This window comes from Odontesthes bonariensis, chromosome 7 (assembly GCF_027942865.1).
Source record: "Odontesthes bonariensis isolate fOdoBon6 chromosome 7, fOdoBon6.hap1, whole genome shotgun sequence".
Classification (NCBI taxonomy): domain Eukaryota; kingdom Metazoa; phylum Chordata; class Actinopteri; order Atheriniformes; family Atherinopsidae; genus Odontesthes; species Odontesthes bonariensis.
Window position 1 is genome coordinate 17,000,295 of NC_134512.1, and position 26,784 is coordinate 17,027,078.

At 40.5% G+C, this 26,784-nt stretch overlaps 2 protein-coding genes across 16 annotated transcripts in view; one reads left to right on the forward strand and one right to left on the reverse strand.

Annotated features, from left to right (window-relative positions):
- The window catches only part of c2cd5 (C2 calcium dependent domain containing 5), a 30,631-nt gene extending 11,659 nt beyond the window's left edge, over positions 1 to 18,972 (reverse strand). For 3 of the 15 annotated variants that reach the window (XM_075469764.1, XM_075469774.1, XM_075469762.1), the window contains exons 1-15: positions 18,645 to 18,972; positions 18,082 to 18,184; positions 17,674 to 17,760; positions 17,325 to 17,496; positions 17,140 to 17,235; positions 16,705 to 16,860; positions 16,393 to 16,624; positions 13,914 to 14,074; positions 11,476 to 11,694; positions 10,913 to 11,001; positions 8,772 to 8,880; positions 2,150 to 2,264; positions 1,915 to 2,013; positions 1,723 to 1,834; positions 218 to 297 (exon numbers count right to left, since the gene is read on the reverse strand). In XM_075469764.1, the coding sequence (XP_075325879.1) occupies positions 218 to 297; positions 1,723 to 1,834; positions 1,915 to 2,013; positions 2,150 to 2,264; positions 8,772 to 8,880; positions 10,913 to 11,001; positions 11,476 to 11,694; positions 13,914 to 14,074; positions 16,393 to 16,624; positions 16,705 to 16,860; positions 17,140 to 17,235; positions 17,325 to 17,496; positions 17,674 to 17,760; positions 18,082 to 18,171 (1,817 nt within the window). In that variant the 5' untranslated portion in view covers positions 18,172 to 18,184; positions 18,645 to 18,972. Of the gene's footprint in view, positions 1 to 217; positions 298 to 1,722; positions 1,835 to 1,914; positions 2,014 to 2,149; positions 2,265 to 5,066; positions 5,121 to 8,771; positions 8,884 to 10,551; positions 10,588 to 10,912; positions 11,002 to 11,475; positions 11,695 to 13,913; positions 14,075 to 14,739; positions 14,856 to 16,392; positions 16,625 to 16,704; positions 16,861 to 17,139; positions 17,236 to 17,324; positions 17,497 to 17,673; positions 17,761 to 18,081; positions 18,185 to 18,644 lie in introns of all 15 variants that reach the window. The other 12 variants (XM_075469763.1, XM_075469759.1, XM_075469771.1 and 9 more) reach the window with 8 other exon arrangements.
- Positions 18,973 to 22,383: 3,411 nt separating this feature from the next.
- tnni1c (troponin I, skeletal, slow c) lies at positions 22,384 to 25,051 on the forward strand. Its single transcript, XM_075469777.1, has 6 exons — positions 22,384 to 22,447; positions 23,673 to 23,714; positions 23,857 to 23,988; positions 24,105 to 24,194; positions 24,283 to 24,465; positions 24,550 to 25,051. Exons 1-6 carry the CDS (start codon positions 22,424 to 22,426, stop codon positions 24,649 to 24,651), a joined length of 573 nt encoding a protein of 190 aa, XP_075325892.1. The 5' UTR covers positions 22,384 to 22,423; the 3' UTR covers positions 24,652 to 25,051.
- Positions 25,052 to 26,784: the final 1,733 nt, after the last annotated feature.

Sequence of the window (26,784 nt, forward strand, 5' to 3'; positions counted from 1 at the left end):
ATATAATTCGACTTTATAAATTGTGATATATTCACTTGAAATACTCAGTTCAAAGCTCATCGTGGGTCATCTGGTGGTAGTGGTAAGAAAGACGTACCATAATGTACTTTTCAGTTGATAAAATCTCATGTTTTTCCCTCTCAGCCATCTTTCAAAACAGCTGCCATCCGTTTCAAAATGATTACAAACACTGATTGGTGTTTGTGAGGCGTTTTACCTGGCCTGAATAAGACAGCCTTTCCCTGTGACCGCTGCTTCTGCTGGCAGGTCGATTGTTGTGAACAGCACATCGGGAACCTTGAAAATACATGGTTCATTTGTACATTTTTGAACAAGCTACATTTAGGCACCGTGACACCAAACATATCTTACACACGTAGAACTAGGGCTGGGCGATATGGAAAAAAATGTTATCACGATATGTTTTTCCATATTGATCGATCTCGATTCTTATCACGATATGTAGTTTTTGCAGATGCTGCCAGTGTGAGGGACACCCTGAAGCTTGAAGAAACAAGAGATTCACTGAAACTTTATAATAAAGTTTAATAACATAAAAAAAATGCCTTCCAATAATGAGCACAAAATGCTTTCGCTCATACAGAATTAAAAAAAACAAACAATTATTAAATAATAATAATCACAAATATTTGTTGAGGCAGTACAAAACCAAACTAAGTAAACATGTGGTTCAGACCCTCTGACACATTAAAGTGCTAAACAAAGACAAAATAAATGTAAAAACTAAACCACTATAATACTATTATACTGGTTTACCTCCCAGAGATTTGTTGGAGGTATTGAAAAACAGCTAGACCATAGAGGTGGTGGTGGCAAAGTATTTAATATCATTCAGATGAATTTCCACCTTACGACGGCATTCATCATAAACCTGTGGCATCGCCGTCCGAGAAAAGTATTTTCTACCAGGGAGCACGTACCTGGGGTCTAACACTTTGATCAGTTTCTTTTTCCACTGTGTTCAGGGGCATCATATCTTTAGCGAGGCAATAAGTGATAGCGCTCGTTATAGTTTTGCTCCGCTTTGACTGTTTTTCATACGGAGCAATGGCTGCAAAGCACGACTGGATGGATTGTTGTTTATTGATGCTACCGGGCGACGTGTGTGTGTAGCTTAGCTGTGTGTGTGGTGTGCTAGCTTGAGCCCGCAGTGTCACACTCTCTGTGTAGTTAGTGGGGTGGTGCCGTTTCAGGTGATTGAAAAGGTTAGTCGTATTCCCCGTCCTGGCTGGTACTACCCACCAGCATATTTTGCAGAGCGGCTTCACCTGTTCCTGGTCGCTTTTGCCATAACCGAACCATGTCCACACAGCTGACGTGATGTGACCTTTTTTATCAACAATGTCTTCGAGTAAGGTGTCGCTTTCACGTTCACCAATAAATTCACGGTCCTCAGCTTCAGTTTCGCTCATTTTTGACTTCTTTCCCTTTCTCCCCCTGTCTCACTCTGTTTGCAATGGTAGCCACGCTGCTCGCTCGTGGGCGTGTCCTACCGGCATACAGCAGCAGGCAAACCGATACTGGTGTTGTTGCGCGGCGCTTAGGCCTACTTTTTAAAATGTCATATCGAATAATATGTCCCAAGCATATTATCGAAATTGATCAAAATTTTATCGCGATCCCGAACCGAGATCGAATTATCGCCCAGCCCTACGTAGAACACTTTCTTTAGGCAAACAAGAATTGTCATGCAACTGCCACCTTTTGCCGTCTGCAGTGGTAACAGTAGGTGAGCTGGGCAGGAAATGGCATATTGAGCTCATCATATGGGATGTGACAGAAACCACAGGTTGGGGGTGATGGCTCCTCAAACCTGGTGAACAATCCAAACCGTATGATATCAGTCTCAGTGACTCTTTGAAGCAAAATACACAAGTCAAAAGAAAAAACAACCTGTGGTCGGTGCTTCCGATGTCAAGGCAGCCTTCGCGCATGTATCGAGGATTCAGTATGGCTGCTGTGCCCGAAGCTGACAAAATACACACCTCTTCACTGTGTTTAGGAGAGGCCGAGAGATGGAAAGAAAAGGGAGAAGTGTGAGAGCAGGACCTGAAACTTTGTGCACCAAAGTGAGTTCAAACTTAAAACTGCAGTGTTTTTCCCTTACATTTGTGCAGGTACTACATACCAGATGCTTGTGCTTTCACTGTACCCTACAACAGCGTGGCAACCGAGAGCTTTGGCGTGAGATTTGATCTCTTGACGAATCTCCTCCCACCAGGCATCACGAGTCTCTGGCTCATCTGCAAAACATAGAAATCTGAATCTGAACAGCTTTCAATAAAACATCTGAATTAAGATTAATTGCCTTTCAAAACCTAATTGAACACTTAAGTGTGGATGGCATATTACCATTAAAGACATATTGAAAAAGAGACCCTCACAATTCCAAACAAAGTAGCATGAAGTAGTCTGAATCTAATCGGACTGCTTTGACTTACCAGAAAATAAACAGAAATCCAACAGAACAGGTTGTGTTTTTTGGTGATTTATGAGTTGTATGGTATATCAAAGCAAGCCCAAAAAAAAACAAACAGAATTTTGTAAAACAAGACAACACTGAATAATGTAGGAGAGTTTGGGGACGATGATGGAGGCAAAGTCAATGACTGGATTAGTTGTGAGTTCATGATGGTATTCTTTAACTGCGCCTGATCTAAAACTAGATATGCACCGAGGACAATTTTCAGGGCAGATTGCGATTTTCTTTCACTGACAGAACACAAAATATCTTTAATTTGTAATCAGGTTACAGGTAAACTTTCCACTCTCTGTCACAGTATATTCCTCTTCGTGGACCAGCTCATGGGCCCTTCACCTTTTTCTCTTGTTTAAATATAATATGTCAGTATATATAATATGTCAGTCCACCTCCTTGTCACGGCTGAGGTGCCCTTGAGCAAGGCACCGTACCCCCATGCTCCCCGGGCGCTGAATGGCTGCCCACCGCTCCAGGTTGGCATCTGTCTCTGAGTGTGTGACCCTGTGCATGTGCATGTGTGTGTCAACAGGTGCCAACCTGGATGGGTTAAAAGCGGAGGACAAATTTCGTGTGTATGCATGACCAATAAATATATAAATCAGATCTTAATCTTAAAAGTGCACCACTTCACAAGACAATTTTTTTTTTTTAAACAAATCTTCAATTCTAAATAAAGTGTTGGATTTGTACTTTTGCGAGTAAAAAAAAAAAAAAAAAAACCCCTAGAAAATGAAAAAACGATTGCCGATACCAGTGAAACACTCTTTTTTACAACTAAATTTCTGTAAGATGTGCATAACATGAAGCGAACCTGCTAAAATAAGGTGATTGAATCCTTTGTGCGATGACCCTTTGAGGGCTACAGCGTACAAACGGATAAGGATTTACGTCCAGAAACTACCTTCCAGGGTAACAAAAACTAAACTATGACAACATAAAGGGGTGGCATTAACACTGTGTTCTGCAGGCTGTAAAGGACCACAGTTTCTGAGATAATCAGGCCAGTTAATTATTTCTGACTAGACTACAGATCCACACAAAAAGAACTATCAGCTGTTTTGCAGAAAGGTAAATATCGATCAATGTAGTTTCTTTTTGACAGCGAGTTATAACGGACACTTTCTAAGTGTTTATGTGAGACGCTACGGTCGGCAAACATGAGTTTTTGCTAGCTGTGCACACTCTTAAACCTCCACACCGAAAAAATGCTTGAGTGTGGATGATCCTGTTCTTATGACGCATTTAATGAACTGTATAAACATTTGATTTGTCAGTCAAGCTGGAAATTGTTAATTTCCTATAACCTGGCAAGTAATCGAATGCATCCATCCATACATTTTCTATACTCGCCTAACCAGCAGGGGAGGCTGGAGACTATCCCAGCTAGCAATCGATGCACCCCTACCAAAAAATACTCATGATCACTCTTTTGTCTCCTTTCAGTCTGCTGCATTACAGAAAGGAGACAAGAAATAAATATAGATAAACTTTTTTTTATGGCTGTGCCTATAAGAGAGGGTTGTAAAAGTGCGAAATTCATCTCAGTCTTCATGGTTGCTGAACAAAGCGAACATAAAAGATGCTACATTTGAGTATTGAGCAGCACCCCCGTGACTCCCTGGGACGGCAACATGCTGACGGAACCCCAGAAATAAAGAGGAACTGAACTGAAATGGGGGAGAGGAATGGATGAGGAGAGGAAAATGGGTGATAAAACTGACGAGACGAAGAATAATGATTGAGGCATCAGGCCCACGAGGTGGGTTCTGTAAAACCAGCAGCAGCATGTCATACAGGCACAGGCTCACCAACGTGCACGCTCATGACCATGTGCACGCTCATGGGCAAAAAAGGGCCATATTCATTCATTAGAGTCCATCAAATCTAGTCTGGTTTTTAAGTTCGAGAATTGTGAAAATTGCTATACTTCCTCCATTCCCCAAGCTCACCTCCTTTCCTCCTTCCCCTTCAGCATCCCAGGTCCAGTTTTAATTTTCCTTAAGTGTCTCCCATTCCCAATCAATCTGCCTTCCATGCATCCATCCATCCATCGCTCCTCTTTCACTCCCAGTATGAATACGGCCCAATGAGTTTGGGATGCACATGCCCAGTCAGTGGCTCTTTGTCACAGAATAAACCTCCTAAACCTTCTCTGGTCTAGACAGGTTTTTACCACAATGCCGATTCAGGAAGCGTTACAAACAAGGCTGGGGCAACATTGGGGAAGAGCTGCGGCTTTTTATGGGCAGCAGGATGAGCTGGTTGGGGGGTGAGGAGGGAAGAGGCCAGACTGGATGGGGTGGGGTGGTGACACAGAGCATGCTCAGCTCAGCACACACTCACAGAAATTGGAGAGAGGAGGATGACAGCTCACTGAATTGATCGATTTTCAGTGATGCACTGAACTTATATAAATGTTAGATTTATATGTGGATGTTTAAGCTGGCGACTCCAAAAGGGGTTCAATTTTAGTGGTGAATTAACCAAAAGAGGGCACAACAAGTGTAGCTTCATTGAGCTGCCATCACTCCTGTGGGTGAGAGCAGTAAAAGGGGGGAAATACCTGCAGTGACACTATTCCAGTCTAGCAGTTTGTATGAGCGCGTGTTACCCAAGGCTGGGCCAGAACACACCGTTAGTACAGAAAAGAGAGAAAAAGAAAAGAAGAGACAGTCTAACATACAAGCACATCACAACAGCAGCACTCCACAGTCACTATGCAAAAAAAACGACAGCACTTCACAGTCACTATGCAATGTCAAATTAAAGTCGGCTTACTAAAACAACCTCAAAGAGGACTGATGAGGAAAAGAGTAGAACAGCGATGTGTGAAAGCTTCAGCACCAGCTAAGGTTTTAGAAAAATCTAAGGATAAGAGAAGCTGTACACAATACGAAACAGAGCATGTAATACAGTCAAAACTAGAAACTTAAGGTGTCCTGTGGAGTTTTCTTGTAAACACGTCTATTTAAATGGAGAGATTCTCACAAAATATGCAGTGTGTGTATGGAGACAGAGTGCAAAGCACAAATCTCTAAAAACCACACTGACTGAAGGTGGCGACAGCAAGTGCTGCAAAAAACAAGCAAGTCAGCCCCTTCTGTGTGACAAAGGAAGAAATGACATCAACAAACTTAACATTAGTCTTAGTGACTCTTTTCTTTGCTCGGCTTAACGCAAACCTGCTAAATTGTCAGAATTAAATACATGTACACAACTATGACTGAATCGCAAGGTGCTGTTATCTAACCGGACAGTGATCTAGACTGTGCACAATTTAAGTCATCTCTCAATGCCCGAATTCACTTTTGTCTCCCTAAATACTCAGATCTTTGCTCTGGAAACTTGGAAAACCTCATTCAATTTTCCTCACCTCTTCTAAAGCTCACTCCCAAACATGCAGTAGCTCTTTTTTCACGTTTTTGCTAGCAGGTGCACGTCAGTATGAGGCACCTTCATGCCAGTCAGTTGAGGGCAATATATATTTAGCCTTTATTGTGGACTAGGCTTAACTGCACTATGTCCCCTCACATATCTAACATTCACTCCTCATAAAAGATCTGTACATAGGTTTGTACAATTTCCCCTTTTATAGGAATCCATCCTTTAGATGACTGTGTTTTCATAGGAGCAGTATTCAGCAGGAGTGTCTTTCTCCTCTCTGCAGCTTCCACAGTGATAAAACATATCTGTAAAAAAAAAGTGCAGTTGCTGAAATTCCATAGTTTAAGTATAAGGCAAATGAACAACGAGGAATTACTTTGATTTTGCGGCTGGCAGTGAACAACTCCCACAAACTCCAAACAGCCAATCTGTGCAGGATTATGCACAAGTTACACAGACCAAGAGCTAACCTGGCAAAGCAGGTTAGCATTGTTACAATAAAAACTTTGGAAAATGTAACTTTCAAATCACTTGCAAGTTGATAAAAAAAAAATAAAACATTATTAATTAAGGATCAATTCATGTTCAGAAAAAGTTATGAGGAGCTTCTCAATCTACAGTTCCAGTAAGGAGTTTGGATACTCATTTGTTTTCAATGCACATAGTCTTAAAGAGAAAAAGTTCCTGTGACTATAAAAGATTTGAACTTCCAAGTTTTGTCATCCATTTTTTATCTTAATACTTATTTCTGTGTTGGTATTAAATATTGGCATTGTGACAAAACTGTCACAATAAAAAAAGTGTGAAAATATTAGAGTATGTATAGCACTGTGGACCATACAAACAAATTAGCAACACACAAAACACTGTTCCCCGCTGCTACTTTAGTTCAAAAACTCCACCGAATACCTTTGATGTTGCTGCTGCTGAATGGCATAGGTACAGTAAACAGGGCTCTTTTCAAGTTACCCCTGAGGTTTGGACCAGGGAGAAATAATAAAACTGAGACAAGAATACTGTAAGTTTTATCAAAGTCTGCCCAGATCCTTTTAAAGACTACAAAATCCTTTGTGGGTTTGCTCATTTTGCCTCCTTTTTTCACTTCTGAAAATAATCCTGCTTATACTGAAGCTTGTTTTATAGTTGATGCGTCGCTCACTGCGCGCACGGCGCATGACGTCAAAATGATGTATTTCTGCCTGGCGCGCGCCATGAAAAGGCCGCGCAGCGCGCAGTCGTGCACCAGTCAAAATTTGTAACTTGGCACGCGCAGAGAACGACAAACCGGATGGACCAACTCGAAAACAGGCGCACGGCTGACGGTTGTGTCATAAAATACTTTGTGCAATTATTTGTAAATAAATGATGTTGTTAGGAATTTACTGTTGTTGCATTCACTGGAAGCAGCTTTGAGTATTATAAAAAGCGCTATATAAAACCGATCTATTATTATTATTGCATCCTCAAAGGCACCGATAATTCCCAAGTGTGTCCATTGAAGCACACCATTTCATAACAAACAAACAGAAAAAGTAACACAATACACTTTAAAGTCCTATAACAATATTCTAAGTACTATATCTATAATGGTGATAACACACATATTGAAATTTCAACTTCTGCAGGCTCATCAGCTATTATGCAAGTAATGGGTGAGAATGCTCAGGAATTTGGAGGCGAGATGGGCATCATCGTGCCTATTGAAATTTTAACTTCTGCAGGCTCATCAGCTATTATGCAAGTATCTTTCTCTTTCGTCGCCTTTTTGCCAGCAAGGTTCTAAGCAGCATTTCATCTTCCAGATACTGCAGCAGTATCATTGATGACAGTGGCATTGTTTTCTTCTCCACTTTCGTCGTTGTAGAGCAGTTAGCGGTAACCTTCATGTAGCAGCGACACCTCTTTGACGGAGAAGACTGCAACTACTGGCGCATCGACTGGCGCCGCTATATATGGCCGGCACGACACCGTGACGTCATGCTCGCGCGAGCCATCGCAGCAACCATGCTGGGCCCTTGACACACTACACAATTATCAGGACTCCATCTTTGATTCAAAATGGGTAAAGACCATTAAAATGGGCAACAGACAAAAAGGATGCTCGCCTAAAGAACAAATATATTTCATCAATGCAATTTTCATTCAGGTATTTATACAATATGTAAATAAAAAGGGGCAGAATTTGAATTCGATACAGATAAGAATATTTCTATCGGGAAACTTGCAGCAGCAAAGGGTATAAAAGACACCAAAGCGCCTCATGTTGCCACCTGCAGCCAACACCACCACACATTAGAGAAGCAAGCAACAGACTGGAGCCATGCACCACCATAGCACCTCACCCCAGCACATAACACAGTGACAAGAGCATAAATGCACACAGACAGACACACGCACAGCCTTTAGGTGACCAGCACAGCCACACACACACACACACACACACACACACACACACACACACAGAAAGTCAGTCAAAACACGAGGTGAAAGTTGCCCCCATCTATAAACTGTGTGATACACGTGACAAAAGCCTGCCCTCACATTCATCTCCACCTAAGTACTACTGCTGCAAGCTCTCAATGTGAGCAGGAACAGCTGTTGGCATGCTTAAAGACTTGTTAAAGTCTGTAATCATCTTTTTGCTAAACAATCAAACGGTCAAAGACGATGACCACACACAGGAAAACTGTGCACCACCAGAAGATAATAGACACACAGGAAAACTGCAACACGAGAAGATACTAGGCAGCACTGACTAACAGCCAGCTGTAACAAGACCAGACACTCACATGACATCAAGTCAATGGAGGACTGCACTCATGTCATTTCACAGAACAATGGACAAGCCACATTGAGACTGTGTGTTTGTGTGTGCTACACTCACCAGGGTTGTGTATTCGGTCAAGTAGTTTGACAGAGCGAGCGTTGACCACTCCACCAACATGAAGCAGAAAAGCGGGTGGGAAAGACGTCAAGGTGAAGAAGGGAAATTCCTGCTGATGGAAAACAGTTAAAAAAAAAAAAAAAAAAAAAAGGTAAAATACAGACCGTGAAAACACACCGATCTTTTCCATGATGTTGGCTAACAACAGCCCCTCTTTCATAAAGTTTGCTCCTTGGTTTAAACTCTTAGGACAATTTAAATAAAGCTATGATCTGCAAACCATTTAAACCCTTTATTCAATAGAAAACAGTCCAAAAGACATAGCAAATGTTTAATCTATGAATATTTTTAAATAACTACTCAAGAATGTTTCGAGATCTTTATCACTGTATGGGCCCAAGAGTTTTCTATAAATCATTACCAGAACTGGTTGTTGCTGCAACCACAAATGCAAGACCGCTCGCTTCCAATTGGTAAACTGTCCTTTGGTTTGGCTAATAAATATTCAAAAATCACGGATACCAAACTCCAACAGGCTAATGAGAAAAAGGACAAACTGGCTGCTTATTTCAGCAAAGACAACACCAAAAATACCTTCTGCTCATATACAACAGCAGGGATCTGTAATGAATGGGTTCAGGTACCACTGGACTGCCTGCAGTCCATATTTGTCACCCATTCGAATAATCTGTAGTGTCATAAAATAAAAATAAAAACCTACCAAAGCTTTTCAAAATAGACTCCTATCTATTTAAGCGTATGACGGCGTGCCGTTTGCAGAGTAGCTGTGCTATTCTCAATTAAATATGGGGGTTAAGTGATTTGCAAATCATTGCACTGTGTTTTTGTTTCACATTTTAAACAGCATATCAACTATTTTGGAAACAAACCGAAGGTGTTGTGTGTAGACTTCAGTGATAAGAGTGTTGGGGTTAAGTGTGAACATGCGGTAATAGTCAAGAGTGATGAGAACCCCCATGCAAGTTTTACCCACTTGCTCCATACCAGTGTACAATAGCAAACCTTTGAGTTTTCTAAGGAACACAAAGATAAAGTGGTTTGTGGCTGAGGATCAGTACACTGATTTACATGCTCATCTCAGTCCATTGACAGGACAGCTGGTCCTCTGCCTCCAGTCAGATATGATCCATGCAGTGACACACAACGGGAGCTGGGAATACTTGAGACTGTCATTTGGCACGACCTTTACAGAAAACTTTAGGGAAGTTGGGTTTTCCATACATGCAGGGCCGGTATGAGATGAATGGCTTTGGTGGGCACATATCAAGCAGTGCTGCCACCAATTTCTTTCTTGTCCAGTACTCCAGAAAAAGAAGGTGTCAACTCATTTGACTAACAGCTCCTTCCTATCAGAGCAAGGAGGCAAGAATGAGCTGATGAGGTGAGTGTTCATTCCATTCGTTGACATAGGAAATTAAAGTCAGACTCAGGAAAAGAAGTGAGCAAGGAAGAAGGTGCTCAACATGAGTATCCAGAGGGCACACACACAGTCAATCACACCCCTTCAGACTTGAAGGGAATCACTCCTAGCTTCTGGCCCCCCACCTAACATGTTTGTGACTCTATTAGGGTGAGGTGGGTGCAAAATAAATGCAGAAATTCTGCCCACCATTGTCCCTCTGATATCGACAAACAGCAGAGGAGGGTCAGGTTAGGAGTTGACTCAGACTGGGTGGTGGCAATCAGCTTGGTCACGGTGTTTGGGGGTGAGGGGGTGGGTGGTGAGGAGTGATAAGAGTGTCACACTTGTGGGACATACCCTGGCATTAAACAATAACCCAGAGGAGGACGCTCCCTGAGTAGCACAAGTGGTCAAGAGGACAGAGAAAGCGAACATTACTCGGTCTTAAACAGACCCATCCCTACTTAAGACCTCACCAGAGCAAATTAGAAATATTTCACAATAATGCAGTTGTGTGAAAAGTATCATGTGACCCAGTGATCAGACATCTGAGGCAAACATGCAGCACCAATTACTTGTCAAAGCACCACCTGTCCAAAATATTATCCTTAGGTTGTTTCAATTTATAGTGTCATTTAATGTCAAATGTTTGCACATATGGTAAGCAAGTAAATACGGCACGTGTATAAGTGAGTGTAAGAGTTGAGTGACGCTGTACCCTCTGTTCGAGCGCTGTCTGCGTCTGCTGTCTGAGCAGGGTCTTCAGGGGCCCTGCCTCCTTCCCCGCGCTGCCTCCACTGCCCATTCCTAATCACAGAGAAGAGGCTGGCTTCAGTTTGGTCACTTACGGTGCATAAAGTAATGGACCAGAAAGCAAACCAAACTGTCAGCTGATTACTGCATTTATGACGCTGTGATAAATCAAGTGAGCGTAACTGCTGAACCCGCACGTGACATCTTAAATAAAAAGCAGTACCAAAACCTGCTCCATCCTCATCCTTAGACTAGCTTACTCTAACCATTTTTCGAAGTACTCAGTTAAACAAGTCACATTAAAGCACATGCTGGAGTAGGAGAATCCAAAGTAGGACTAAGTCAGTGGTGTTGTTTCAAGGTAGGTTCGGTGCTTTCATCAAGCATGTCGAGTTAATATTCCCGCTAACACCATTCAGGAGGATCTGGGTGTGAACAGTTGCTATTGATCCAGTGTACAAGAGAGCCACCAACACTTCACTGCGATAAGTTTCTGTTATTCGATGACACACAGCAGTCCTACTATACCGGAGGCTGCCAGCAGCAGGTCCTCTGTGAAGGACACGCTCTTTCTCAGCAAGGCAGAATCTGAATAGGTGAAGGAGGGAGGGTGCGGGGTGGTTGCTCTGGGGACAGAGCCAAGACCACAGCCCACTGAGCCAGAACCAGGAAGGGACAGAGTGTCTGCGGAGAGGATGGGGGAGCTGGGGCAGAGGAAGATCCCAGGCCTGCGTCTCACTGACTCCTCTATCCAGCAGAGAAACAGATGGAGGGTGCACAGAGAAAAACAGATACATTGAGAATGGACAAGCAGAGAGCAATGAGGATAGTGGGCAGAAGCTTAATAACCAAGTGGAGAGAGAAAGTGTGACAAGGATGAAGTGAACACAAGTGAAGAGAGATGAAGCATGCGAAATAGGGATGCCCCAATTACCAGAATGGGGCATTAGACTGGAATCCCTAATACTGTCCTGATTAAACCGATGGGTCATAATTATGGCATTACTGGTCCAAAATAAAATGTCATTAGAAAAGAAAAAAGTCCTTTGAATTACATTTACATAATTACATACAACTCAGTTTTTACTGAGACAAAAATCGATGTGAAAATCGCCCATAATCTTGTTCTTACCATGAAGTACACATTTAAATTTGAAGAAAAAGTAGACTACTGATCTCAAAATGATCTTAAATATTTTCGACACTTCTATAAATAGAGTAGCAAGAATAGAAAATGGCCGGGGCAGTCGGTGGCGTAGTGGTTTAAGCAGCCGCCCCATGTACAGAGGCTAGTCCTCGCTGCAACTGGCCCCGGTTCGACTCCCACACCGAGCGGCCCTGTGCTGCATGTGTTCCCCATCTCTGCCCCCTGCTTCCTGTCTCTCTCCAACTGTCCTATCATCAAAGGCATAAAAAGCCCCAAAAAATACTTAAAAAAAAATAGAAAATGGTGTATCCCCAAGGACAAATGTTGAAGAAAATGCAGGTAGACAGGTTAACACAAGTGAAATCTTGAGTTAGAAAAGAAATGGATGACACAATTAGGCCGAGAAGTATTTGGACACTGACAGGATTTTTATTAAAGCATCTTTAGGTTACAGTTATATAATGAATATAAACTTAAAGTTTAGACTCTCAGCTTTGATCTGATCATGTTCACATCCTAACTGGAAGAAAGGTTCAGGAATTTATGCTCTTTAAGATGTAACAAGTGTGAGGTGTGCCTTCATTATTTCTTCTTCAATTAAGCCAGCAAAAAGTCTCGAGTGTGGAATTTTTGTTTGGAAGTGGCTGCAGTGAAGGAAAGAAGAGAGAAAAAAAAAAACTTGCAATCAAAGGAGCTCTCTATGCAAATGATGTGAAAGAGTACAGAGGCAGCAGGAGGCCTGGTAAAGTATTACAAATAAGTAAATCTATTTTTTGGGGACATTCATGGGTCCACACTTCGGCAGTCGTAGGCACATTTGGTCCAAACGGTTCTAGGGGGCAGTAACAGGGGCAGGGGAGCCCCCTGAAGGACAACATAGTTTCACTAGGAATTTTTATTTGACTGCATTTGCACCTCATTTGGGAATGCCGCAGTCGAAATTGTGTTGTAATTATACATAACAATAATAATAATACATATGGACTTTATAAACTCAAGGAAAAATAAAAAGTAAAGGAAAAATCCTGACGATCCCTTTATTGCAAAGCTGAGAATAAGAGTAAACTTATAGGAGTCAATATTCATTATAAAACTGTTCCTCAAACAGTGACAAACAGACTGAGAAGAAAACAGTGTTATTATCAAAATATTTCTCAGCCTAACCATAAACTGCATGAGAAAAAAGCAGAAAAATGGGAGACAGAGAGACAGATAAGGACAAAAAGCAGGAAATATGAAATAGGAAGAGTTAGAAAGAAGGAAGGATGTGGGTTGAGGATCTGCTAGTCCAATCCGGAAGGTTCTGAAGGGCAGCTGTGGTGACGGGGTTCTTCTGTCGAAACGGCATTAATCACTGGGCTGCCGTAAATTGTGCATGAACCAGAGTTCTCCCAAACTTACCATTTCCTCAATAATGGCTACATATGAAGAAGTGACCTTAGATCAACTGCAGCCTCCTCTAGAGACACAGTGCTTCTGATAACAAAAAAAAAATAAATCAGGTGGGAAGAACTAATACAGAGATCTGGTGTATCTTAACGCTACAAAAACATGCTTTGTACTTTTCCTCTTTTACTTTCTTTTTAATAGTGCAAGACAAAAAGACACACCAGGCCACTGGGGACAGATGGAGTGCGGGGAATGGCTGTACTTTCAATACAACTCACAATCAAAATAAAACATGAAGAAATGTAGAATAAATGAAGTGATTAACAACAAAAAAGGAAGAAAAAAAACATCACCATAGCAGCACCAAAAAGTGGTGTTAGGAGAAGCAAGGGATGAAAATGAGAGAGGGGATGGGGCAGAGTATTCTTACCCGTCTTGGGCGTCAAACTGAGGTCTGTGTCTGATGATGAGGACTGACGGCTGCATGGCTTGGAAGGAGAGAAGGGGGGAGGAGGAGAGGAGGAGGTGGGAAGGGCTCTGAAAGGGGTGGGCGGGCCGGAGGACGAGGGCAGGTCCTCACCAAATACCGGCCTGCCAGGAAAACATGACACACACATGTCAGTCACCTCACCCTCTGAGCGTTTGTGTGCGTGTGTCTGTGTGTGCAAATGTGCAATGTGACTCCTAAGTGGGAAGGTGACTTTTTAATGTTTGATATGTTTGCTTTGGGTGAGGTGTGTTTGATGTGTTACGGATGGCAGGGGAACTAAAAAGCAAGCGTGGGAAGCAAAAGGGACAACAAAGAAAAGTGCACACAAATCAAACTAAAGAAAGCAACTTGGCAAAACAATAAAAAAAAAAAAAAAAAAAAAAAAAAGGTCAGACTCAACAGAGGATGACAAGCTGAAGCATGTGTCCCAGTAGAGTGAAGCAAAGGAGACTGTAGAGAGATCTTGGGTCCTTCCACAGAGAACCGACGTCGCTCAGATGGGAATCTGACTGTCCACCAACTTATGATTGGAAAAACATCCAGAGGAACAATTTAAGGCCAATACCATCATTTGGCCTCTGACAAAGGGTATACGGGTCTGCCTTGCTTCTTGGAAAGGATGCCTCTGCCTACACTTTCAAACTATACACCCTCCAAATAAAATATTCTCATTTTTTTCTACCACAAACACATCACCACCATTTCTTTTGCATTTCAAATGTTCTGTCATCCCCCTGCGCTGATTTGCTCCCCTGTCTCTGCGTACCAGTGAAGATGAGTGTGGGAACAGAGATAGAGAAGTTCTGGGACAGTCTCTGGGCGCTGCAGGCCGAATGCACGGGGCTGTTGTGGGTGGAGCGGCATCCGTGGGCAAGGGGAGACCTGGGCCAATCAGTACATAGAGAGAGACAGAGAGAAGGAGGAAGACGCAAGACCGGTTTGGACAAAAAGTGAGAAATGTCCCAATCCAAATGTAGGCAGAGGGAAAGAAAGAGATGCACACAAGAACCAACACAACACAACACTGCAGTTGAGTAAAAAAAAAAAAAAAGGGAGACAAAAGGAAAAGAACAGCAAAAAGAGGGCCTAATATTTTCTCCTGCTCTTTGCCTTGTAATCATTATTTCATTTAAAGTCACGTGAAAGCAACAGGAAGCTCATGCACAGAACTCAGCTGAAGCTCTCAGTCATACTGAGCAGGGGTGCAAATAACGGAAAAAAGGCCCAAACAAGCTTGCCTTGAAAAAATTGTTCATAACCGATCACTGTTTAAAAAACAAATTGAAGAAATAAGCAGTGGCAGAACATTAAACAGCATTCATTTTGATGAAGGATCAATTGTTTAGATCATGTCAAAAAAAAAAAAAAAAAAAAAGGCATTGAAGCCACTGTAAAATATCTATCCTTCGTGGTCTGTTCTGCTAATGGCAATCTCAAAAGTTTCTTTTTTGGCTACTGTGTGAATAGTTATTCAGCTTTACCCCATCTCTGAAATATTCAAGAAAAACTATTGCTGAAAGATATATAAAACAAAGAAAAACAACATAAAAAGTACTTTTATCTTAATCAAAAATTGTGTTTTTAATTGATTATTTGAAAAGAAACCGTTTTTTAGGCTGCAACAAAACCATTACAGAGTAAACAAGCTATTATCTTTATTTATTTACTTTAAATAGATCATTATCTGATCATAATAAAAACAAGACTATCGGCAGCCAGGTTTATAAGTGAAAAGAAAGAGATTAATCTGATGAGGAAAATAAATATGCAACGAGTACGATAGTCAGACTTGCTGTCATTCTTCATTTGTCCCTCATCAAAAACAGCCTTAGAACACATTTTATATGTCATTACCAAAATGTCCTTGCATCCCCAATACAGGCAATCTCACTAATAAATAAACTGAATAAATGCAAATCAGAAGGACACATGCACTGAACTGCAGTTACGGGAGCAATATCACAAAACAGCTACTTTGGTTGGAACAACAGAACAACGCAAGGGTTAGAAGCAGAGCCGAGCATGCGCACTACAACACACAGCACTGAAACATACAGAGACTGGGCAGAAGGCCATGCAGAAGTAGTTTAAAAGAGCAGACAAGGCTAGAGGGCACTTAAGAGTGGCTGTGTGTGTAGTGTACATGTCATGTGTGTGTGTCTCAGGTTATTTCCTGTTAGTTTCATGATGCAATACACAAGACACAAGAGACACTTAAAATTCAAAGAGGAATCCTAGTAACTGAGACACACACAGAAGTAACTGCCGGACTGTACACAAACTAAAAGAGTGCATTTTGTCCACACGCTCTCCCTCTCATACACACACAGCACATCATTCTCCATTTTCACAAACAAGGTTTCGCAGTGAGACTTGCATTGAGGAAGTCTCCATGCTCGTGTTTTCGGTTTATACTCACTCTTTTCCATCTTTAGAAGGGGAATTGCAGGCATTGGAAGCAGGGGCTGTGTTAGGGTGCGTGTGTGTGTTCAGGATGCTTCCAGAGCTGAGTTTTTCCAGCGAACAGGCAGTACCTATTGCTCGGACCACCAAGCCTGATTCTCCCTCCAGGTCGAAACACTGCAAGTAGCCCACCACCGCATTCCCACCCATCTCTAGTACCTTAAGCCCTATTTTCCTCTGCAGCTCTCCTGAATTAGAAGTAACACACAGTCATGTTAACATGAGATATTCCTGTTGTTCCACTGAAAAGAGGATTGGGCTCTCTTACCAGACATAAGAGAGATGAGCCTTTGACGAGCTTCATTGGAGGCCCGAGGAGTTCTAATACGGTCTATCCACTGGTACTCTGGGTCTTCATTCACCACCAGTTCCTCCAGAAACCCATGCACCGTCGCTGCCCGGTAGCCCCGTGGAATGGATGTGGCTGATGATCAATTTCAAACATCAACCACAAAGAGTGAAGTCAATTAGACGGAAGAAGAAAAGTTCCTTCAAATCATTTCTTAAACTGTTGTACTGCATTTTTAGCACTTTTAAGCTTCTATTTTTGCAAACCTTTCGGTTGCACGTTTTCGGTCGTCACAAATACATTGTCTTCACATCCAGCATCTTTAATGCATTGCTTTATAAGTAACCTCAGTATGTAATAATGACGATGAGCCTGTTGGATTGTATTGTGAACCAAAAGTAAGTTAAGACATACTGCAGAAAAACTTGACCCCGCATGACGACTGTCTAAAGCGGTTCAAGTCGTTGAAGAGCTCCACTTTGACGAGGACATTAATCTCTCCTCGAATACCTAATGACAAATTATAAATAGACAAAGAATGCAATAAGGAACCCATTAAAGGTGTGATTATCATGATCAAGATAAGCTGAGTCTTGTACCGTGAATGGTATCATAGATTGGAAACCAGCCAGAGATGATAGAGGCAGCCTCAGTACACAGTAGAGGGTCAATGTCAATGTAAACTTTCCCTATGGCATCATTAGCGCTGTAAGTGTCATGGTCCAATACTGTGATCTGCAAAGGTTCATCCTGCAAGTCTTCATCATCGACCTACACAGCAACAACAACGACAGAGAAAACAGCAGACAAAAAGGAGCAGAGATAAGTTACACTCATCAGGAAAAATTAGACATACAACGGCTGAACAAACTGAATGGACATTGTGCCATGAATTAAATAACACCACCACTATCTACCATGAATAGTAGGGGATCGAAAGCATTTTACCTCAAATTTGAACCATTCCGAGTTCCACTGAGGGTTAAGAGACTTGGGATAAACATCTGTCTTGAAGGTCGTATTTCCAAACTTGACCTGTGACAAATGTGCAAGATACAGCTTTAAAATGCCTCATTTACTCATTACAACACACAACCCCTAGGAAAGTCATGATACCTGGTAACATACAAACGAAGGAGAACGCAAAGATCTGCAAACCATTTAAACCCTGTACTTATTCAAAAATGTTAAAATGACGTCCACAATGTGTTTGGGGAGAACAAGCTGAAACGGCAAAGACAAGAGATGGGGGGGGGTGGAAGAGGCCACGAACTACTGAGTTGTTACGGAGATAGAGATATATATTTTTTTTAAATAAAGAAAGAAAGAAAAAGGCACACAAGCATCTTGTCTTACCTCTACAAAGGCGTCTGTGAGGTCACTGGCTCTGTCCATCACAGGCAGGTGGCGACCTGCCACAATTTTGGCCTTTAGTTTCCCAGGCATGATTTAGTTTGATCTGCGAACAGAAACACAACAGTGAATGTAACAGTGGCTTTCGAGCGGACAAGTGCCGAAATCAACGCTTTCCTTACTAACGACAGTAAAGACTGGTCATATGTTGTTGACATTGTGGATAGCCGATTCCTCTATTTGCAAGCTCACTAGCAAATAAGCTAACTTTTAACAGCTAAAGTTGTTTTTTATTTTTTGCTTAACTTTAAATAGCTCGCGGACTCAATTCGAAGCAATTCAAACTGGCGTTTATAACAAGACAACGGCTACAAGTTAGCTAGATTATAATGTTAGCAAAGCATGGCTAGCATGAAAAGCCACTTAGGTTAACTGCATTGCAGTCAGTATCTCGTTAGCTCTAGTTACCTGATCGGCCATGTTTTTACGACCATCCCTGCAGAGCCACCACCTATGCTACAACAAAATAAGCTTCCTGCTCCCATTGTAAACAGTTCATTCCTTACCAGAGCTACAATATGATCAGACAGCTGTCAGAGCGGCAGCAGGCTCGTTTTACACGGACATTATTGTTGACAGCCCACAGTTCGTCTGACCTCCGTGTCTCTCCCATAACACGAGACGTTAGTTCCCATTACACCACGCAAGAAAGTATCGTTCAACTTAGAAATATCCACACACTGATATTGCGGCTACATATATATCAATATATAGGTATCATTAACTGTGTAAGATTGACATTACAACCCATTAGGTATCCCACACGTCCCTCTTTGGCGCGCATAGAGAGCGTCTGTCTTGATTAGGATCAGGCGCGTGATGAATGAGTTTTCACGGGCTCAGTGTGCTGCTTTCACTGACATCTCGTAGAACGGACATTACAACACAGGAGCTGCTGCGGTATGGGAAAATACCTAAACTGTGAAAAATGAACAAATACGTCAGACAAAATGTCTAAAAAGTTTTTATTTAGTCTCTAAATTATATTTGCATCAGCTCGAATACACTTTTAGGATTTACGTAGTGGATATGCAGTCGAATATTTGATATTCATGAAAGGTAGCCTTCAATTTCCAGCAGCAAGGTCAACGGTCCATGTCAACTGGTTTAACTTCCAGTATACAGATTCACATTTTCAGTATGAGAAATAAACGCTTGCTGAGCTATTTCCGCTGATATATTAAGTTACTGTTTAACTAGATGGACGTACACTATGACACTATCATCCAGTACAGAAATAACAACAGATTAATCCGAAAATGTCTTTGAAAGACATGAACAAATAAGGAAATACTGAACTACTGTATCACAGTAATCAACAAACAAACATAACATAAAAACTTCAAACACACCAAGAAGCCAACCTGTAACACTAGTTGGCACATTCCTTGTTAAAGTTAATGGGCAACTAAATTTAATTTGAGCAGGTCTAACATAAACCATCCCGCTTCTGTAAATATTGACTGGAACACCAATACTGCGGGTCAAAACAGTCCCCAGCTAATATTCTATACATTAAAGTTTGTTTAAACATTAAACAATGTTTCTTACAAAACCACAATGTCCAGCTAGTCTCCAAAGACACCCAAACTTCCCAGATGTCTCTTTATCTCTATTGTAAGAATAGAATAGAATAGAATAGAATAGAATAGAATAGAATAGAATAGAAAGTAGAAAAATACTTTATTCAACAAGTTTTGATGTGAACTTGGGTTACATACATAAACTGAAATGAATGAATTCTAATTTGATTAAATTGAATCTAATTGAATTTAACTGAGTTTGATAGCATCTGTAATAGCAAGCCCAATCCACAAAGCTTCCACCCTATTACCGAAGGGATCTGCTCCTCACATCCCAGATGTCACAGAACTCTGAGATATCCTCAGATTTCCCTTGGCCGTGCAATAACAGATCAGATGTTTTTTAGATGGCATGAAGTGGGCCTGTTTCTATATTGGGCAGGTGGTCACAATGTTATGGCTGATATGTGTACAGCTATATTCATCTTGGATGTTTCAGTACTTTTTAAAAGTCGCTGCTGAGGTCTGTATGTCATGTCAGCGCTGATTGTTGTGCCAGGTGGATTTGTCTGAATTAAATCACAGAACTCACAGCTTGTCACCTCAGTCCACATGCGGGAAGTCAGACTCGTTGGTATTTTTGGTCAGCATATGCATGTGAAGACAAAGTACTGTGCCATCTCTGGCAGTGGATTAAGTTACAGATGCAAGACCGTATATATGTATTGATGTAATGTCTTATTGCTTCCCAAACCTATTTTAGGGATGAATTTTAGCATTCACTTAAACGAATGGCTTAAATGAATGAATGGTGTAAAAAAAATACCAGCATCATGATCATTACAAGACATCAAAGAATAACAAAAAGGCCATGGAGATGACATAAATTTAAAAAGACGCTGGTCTTAAAATAGACGCAGTGCCAAAGCTACACCGAGTGTCTCTATATAAAACACGTGTTTTTGTTCACGTAGGCTCACAAAACATGTCATCACTCACACAGAAATGAATCAAGTCTGAGGTGACTGACACCAACTATCTCAACATTTTCCAATCACTGAAGGACTGTGACAGCTGTATGATGTTTAGAAGAAAAGTAAAAGATAAGATAAAAGAAAAGAAAAACTTGAACAATCTACAGTTTGACATGATGTCTGAAAGAGTTAAAGAAGAAGCACCTGACATTACTGAATTAAAGAAGAATAATGATAGTTGCAGGTTGACAAACATAACAGAACCAATTCCATGTGGATATGTCCCTGACTTTTATCCATGTAAAGATTCAATGTTAAGCCTATAAACACACGCACACTTGTGCCACTTTTGTTTTTGTTAAAATGCCTCAACATTTGATTTTTCTCATACCCTCTATGCACTGTTTTAAAATATGATTTTAAATGGGGAATACTTCTTAAATTGAAATGCTTCTAGCCAAGATCATTTTCTAAATAAAATACCACCTAAAATACGTTTCCTCTTGATGAGATTATTTTTTCTGTTTTTTTCAATTTTCATTTTAGGACATCAGGTTAATCCGATCTAGTTCTGAACAGTAGCTGAATTGGTGCACCGCATATTGTGGATGGTAGAAATAACACTTGAAAGGTTATGCAGCAATGTGACATCTGCTGCTCGGCTGCACTAGGAGAAAGAGCAGTCCTGTTTGTTTTTAGTGACAGACACACAATGTGAACAAAAATGATATTTTTAACTAGGCTGGTTGTGGCTGTGTTAGGGGGCCATTGTCTTATCCTAAAGAAAACAAACACGGCCACAGACATACAGTGGTGTGGAATACTGTATGAAAGCTACTTCCTGCCTCTTGGTAATTTCCATTAGATGACATAAACTAGGAGATGAATGACTGGAGAGCAAATGTTTTATTTGGAATTTTTTTATTTGTTTGAAGGACATGCTTTTCTTAGTTCAAGGTGGTGATATTATTCAACTCTTCAGAGTTTTTGAGCTAACAAGCAGGGCTTTTCTGTTAATCCTGGTGAGAGGCCAGTAATTTCTGACTGACAGCTGGGAGGCGCAAAAGGGCCAGCTGTTGGATTAGATAGAAAAAAGAAGATATCTTCCTACAACCTTACTTCAGGTTACAAATGAGGCAATTGTCAAACCAGTATGAGATCTCCACTATTTTTTGGTAGAAGAGGTAGTGAGGAAGCATTATATTAGTATATTGACAAAGAAGTTTGAAGAAGAGCTGGGAGACCATCTAACCTCGCTGAAGTTTCCCAGAACCTTTTAAACAGAATGATTTCATGTAGTGATTGATCCTTTCAACAGAAGATCTTTGATCACTGTGTCTTGGAGTACAAAAGCCACCTGCAGTTAAATACAACTCTGATGTTCCATTCCCCTGCAGCATTTTTATACTGAAGGAGGCATTTACTGGTAATCTTTGGAATATTTCTAAGTGTCACATCTAACAGTATTTTATCAGTTTCTTTCTCAGAGGAGCGGCAATGTCTGACACGTAAGTTCTCTCATCTCATCATATAAAAATAGATTTTTACAGAATGCTTCCTGGCCTTAGAAGTATTTCATCTCATCGCATTGTCTTTTGTTTGTGTGTGCGTCTCCACTGTTTTCTTTTTCTCCATCCTGTGGTTCAACAACTACTACTCAATGCCATCACAGTTATGTAAGTTACATCTTGCATGTCCCACTATGCTTTCGAGTCCCAGTCTCAGAGATGGCTTATCATTGTTTAAAATCCTTAATTGAGTTTAATTTTTCTTCAGTCCCCAGCACCCATGCCCCCAAAGGTAGAGGCAAAGGTACTGATATAATTGAACAACAATTCATTGACGAATAACACTCATTCTGTGCTAACTTGTCAACAAGTGTTGTGTTTCCATATTTGCACGACTGTTTTCAATCATTTCAGTCTCATCACTCAGAAAATGAAACTAATACTTTTAATGTCAGCATGATGAAGCACAGTCCATGTATTGAAATGATGGAGTATTATACAGTAAACTGTAAGTTCAAATCCTGCACTCTATACGTTATCATTATTTGACACATTTGCTTTGCAATTATTACTCTTGTAAAATATCAGAATAACCTACAGACAAACAATGACATCCATAATTTAGATTTAGTCTTAGACTATAGAGACATTCTTGATATTGCAAGCTGTTGAATGCTGTGAGATAATAAAACAAAAAACACAAAGAATTAAACGTTAGTTTTGTAAAATAGAGAAGTTTTCAGCTTGTTCGTAAAATCAGAGCGGTCAGCTTCTTGTTCCTGGAAGCTGGTTCAGAGAGAAGTATGGAAACTCTGCCTTCCATTGCAGTCCTGGAAAGTCTCCCAACTACAAGTAACACTGCCCCCTGAGAGCGGCATTTCTGAGGTGACAGGGAATAATAAGATCTTTAAGTTACGATGGCGATTGGTCACCGAATGCTTTGTACTTCATAAGGAGAATTCTAAATTCCTTTCTAAATTTGACATATATAAAGAGGCTAAAACAGATTAATCTCTCATGATATTAGCAGCCAGTATTCTGGACAAGAGGCTACTTTTTCTTTGAGGAAGAAACTCACTTTGGAGTGGTCTTTGGGGCATTATAGCTTTGCAGACTTTTCACATCCACAAAATGCAATATAACATAGAAAGGGACAAGAGGGGAATCCTCAAAGCATAATATAACCAAAAATATGTCAAAAATACTATTGATATCATTTGAGAGAATAAAAAGTGTTCGCTAATGTGTACATTAAGAAGTAAACACCACTAATAATTTCCTGTAGTTCTTACCAGGTTTTTTCTTCAAGGCTTAATATCTGAGAGGTTGCTGCTTTGTTTAGAAACATCTGACACTTTGGGATAATGAGACTTTTCTATGATGTATTCAAACCAATGAAAATAATCGTTATGAGAGTGCTGGACATTGTATGCAGCTGTTATATTTTTACTGTGAGATATCTCGTTACATTTTGAACAACATGCCATTCAAAGTTAGCTTTAACATGTCATATTGTGAATTATTTACAGCCCAAATCCAAGATTTCTGCATCACGCAAGCTATCTCTGAAGGTAAATACTTCATGTGTAAGACATGCATTGCCTTGCAAGTAAGCTCACGATCAAAACATGAAAAGGCCTATATGAGAAATCTTCTTGCAACATTCAAAAGGAATATTAGAAGTGCTGATTACATTTTTTTTGACACGACCAGATCCTTCTGCTGACTCGTGCAACCGAGCAGCTGGAAGCAGAGAAGGTTGCACGTGAGGACGAGAAGGTTCGCTATCTGGGAGAGAAGCATCCCCCGCCGCAGCTCGGAGGTTTAAAAATGGAAGACCTGCAGGTAAGAATCCCTTCACTCAAAGGAGATAAAACATAGCAGACTAACCATGTTGTTCATATACTGAAACTATGTAAATGTGGTTAAGATTTGTGTGAACTGTTTTTTTTTTCCCGGAGAAACTCTGTAAGGAGATGCATGAAAAGATTGCTCTGGTGGATGAGGAGAGGTACGACTGTGAAGCCAAAGTGATAAAGAACAACAGAGACGTATGAACACAACACACACAGCGACACACAAGATTTGACTGAATCATATAGAAAATGTCACTGAAAAGTTTTTTTTTTCCATCTCTAGATCAATGAGTTGACCATCAAGGTGCGAGACCTTGGAGGAAAGTTTAAGAAACCGGCACTGAGGAAGGTGAGAGTTTCAGCAGATGAGATGTTGAAAGCTTTATTTGGATCCAAAAATAAGGGCTCTATGGACCTGAGGGCCAACCTCAAGTCTGTGAAGAAAGAGGACATCAAACAGGAGAAGGTATGACTGCATTTACAGAGACAATTTGTACAGATTCGAAAGTGCAGGAATCTAATGACCTGAATGTGGGATGTGAAACTTTAGGAGCTGACAATGGAGGTGGGTGACTGGCGTAAGAACGTGGAGGCCATGTCTGATATGAAGGGCAGGAAGAAGATGTTTGATGCTGCTGGTGGTGCCCAGTAGAAGAACTCCCATGGTGCTTTCACACTGCATGATGTAAGATAAGATGCACGGATAAGATAGGATGCAGACTAAGATAGTACTTAAAATTTCTAAGCATAACCCTAGCCACGAGCATTTGTAATAACTGGGCTCTCAAAAAAATCGGGACATTGCTTGTATTTGCAGAGATGTAGAAATTTGTCTGTGCAATTTGTTATTGTTTTGTTCCTACATGAATGACTTGTTAAAAAACTTTTTTTGCAATACCAAAAATTTGCACTACTTTTATATAAAGACAATAAATGTGAGGTCATTATGTATACAGTTACACAGAACAGTTAATAGCACTATGGACATTTTAATTAGGCTGATGTAAATCGAGGCATAATATACACGTTTAATAAAGAATTCCACTTGTAATTGCAGCACACTTGACATTGTCCTTTTACAGTTATGAGGTTGTCACAGCTGTTCTTCAGAGTGTCTCAGCTCAGTTATGCCATTGACTTAAGAGCGCCAACTGATATATTTTCTGTCAGAGCGGGGATATACTTAGCCTTTTCTCTTGCCCTGGAATGAATTCCTTTCCAGTAATAAACAGTAAACATTGTCACACACACGAACAGTTGTCCTTGCACTGACATCAAAGAGTGTCAGGAGATTGAATGATGGAGGGTGACAGGATGCAGTCAGCAAACCTTAAAGGAATTTTTTTTTGTGCGATTAAGCATCTTTGCATATCCAGTAATGTGCTTGTCTGAATGTTTCCTCAGACCTACATTTTTATGGTACTTTTATTACCGTTGCAAAAGATCCAAAATGTTCTCATGCGCCACACTTTTACAGCAACATCATTTACACTTTCTGTCATCACATCATGTTCCTCTGAAAGTGGCCAGGTAAAAAAAAAAAAGCTACCAAATTAAAACTCTGAAAAACCTTCAGAAAAATTAGAGAACTATTGCTCAAGATCACTTTAAACGATTACAAGAAAGTCGGCTCATTTGAAGCAAGATATGAAGAAATGGTGGGTGGCTCAAGACTTCGGCAGTGTTGGGAATACATTTTGTTCACCACTTATGGTACGGTGTAAACTTTGCACCTACGCAGTCATGCGTGATTTAAAAGTTCAATTAAAAAGAATTCTAAATATATTTGACATAGTTTTGCAGCCTTATGAATGCATTATATCTCAAATGAAAGCATTTGTAATGTCTTTTTGGAATGCATTTACTTGAAAATGTCACAACAGCTTATTTCTAAATTGGCTGGTAAATCAATGGCGCCCAACTTCAGAAAAAACAGTATATACACTTCAATAATTTAGTACAATCAGACCAAGAGATCCAGTAAACTTTGCTTGTAGACAGAAACCTTTTTTCAAGCTGTATTCATGGGTGACAAGAGAAGATTTATTGTCTATTACAAATTACTCAGACTGAGAAGTAAAGTGTCTCTCAGATCCCAAATAACAGTACCAGGCTTAAATTAAATATGGTCAAAGAACAACATCTGCTTGGACCTTGAAATGAACTTCCATATAGAAATGATAAAACTATCTGAAGTGACACATTACTTTTTGAGATCAATGAGTACCTTTAAAAGGTTCCTAAATCCCAGACCAGAGTTGTACAGAAGATACTAAGGCACACAGTGCGACCGCCTGCAGGCATGATGGATTCAGAACATTCATTCATATAAGTCTTAATTCAGTCATTGGCCAGAATGTGTCAGTTTAAGTTTGTCTCTGTACAATTAGCATTTCATACAAAAATTGTTAGAAAGCTCACATTTAAGGGCATGGAAATGGGGGCAAAACCCCCCACTTTGGTTTTGAAGAAAAAGAGCTTTATTTCTTAGATTTGTCGGTATGTGTAGTGTAGCGTGACCCTGAGAGAGGAGACTCCAGAACTGTACATTAAGGCGAAGACTGATTTCAAAGCACACATTGAGTGATAAACTATATCTGAAAGGATATTTTTTTCTTTTAAAAGTAAACTGAGAGGAGCAAAGAATTAAGGGGAGAACGTCAAGCATTCAGGCAACAACACACTGATTAAAACAAACAAAACAAACAAAAAATAAAATCACACTACTCTTAACAGTGTTATAAACCAAAATCAGCATCAAAGTCTGAGACCAGCCAGGAACTGC

Excerpts from the sequence above, each read along its gene's own strand:
- tnni1c (XM_075469777.1), top strand. The coding sequence starts at position 22,424 with ATGCCCCCAAAGGTAGAGGCAAAG. Across the intron at positions 22,448-23,672 it reads CCCCAAAGGTAGAGGCAAAG|CCCAAATCCAAGATTTCTGC; the intron begins GTACTGATATAA and ends AATTATTTACAG. Across the intron at positions 24,466-24,549 it reads AGGACATCAAACAGGAGAAG|GAGCTGACAATGGAGGTGGG; the intron begins GTATGACTGCAT and ends GTGAAACTTTAG.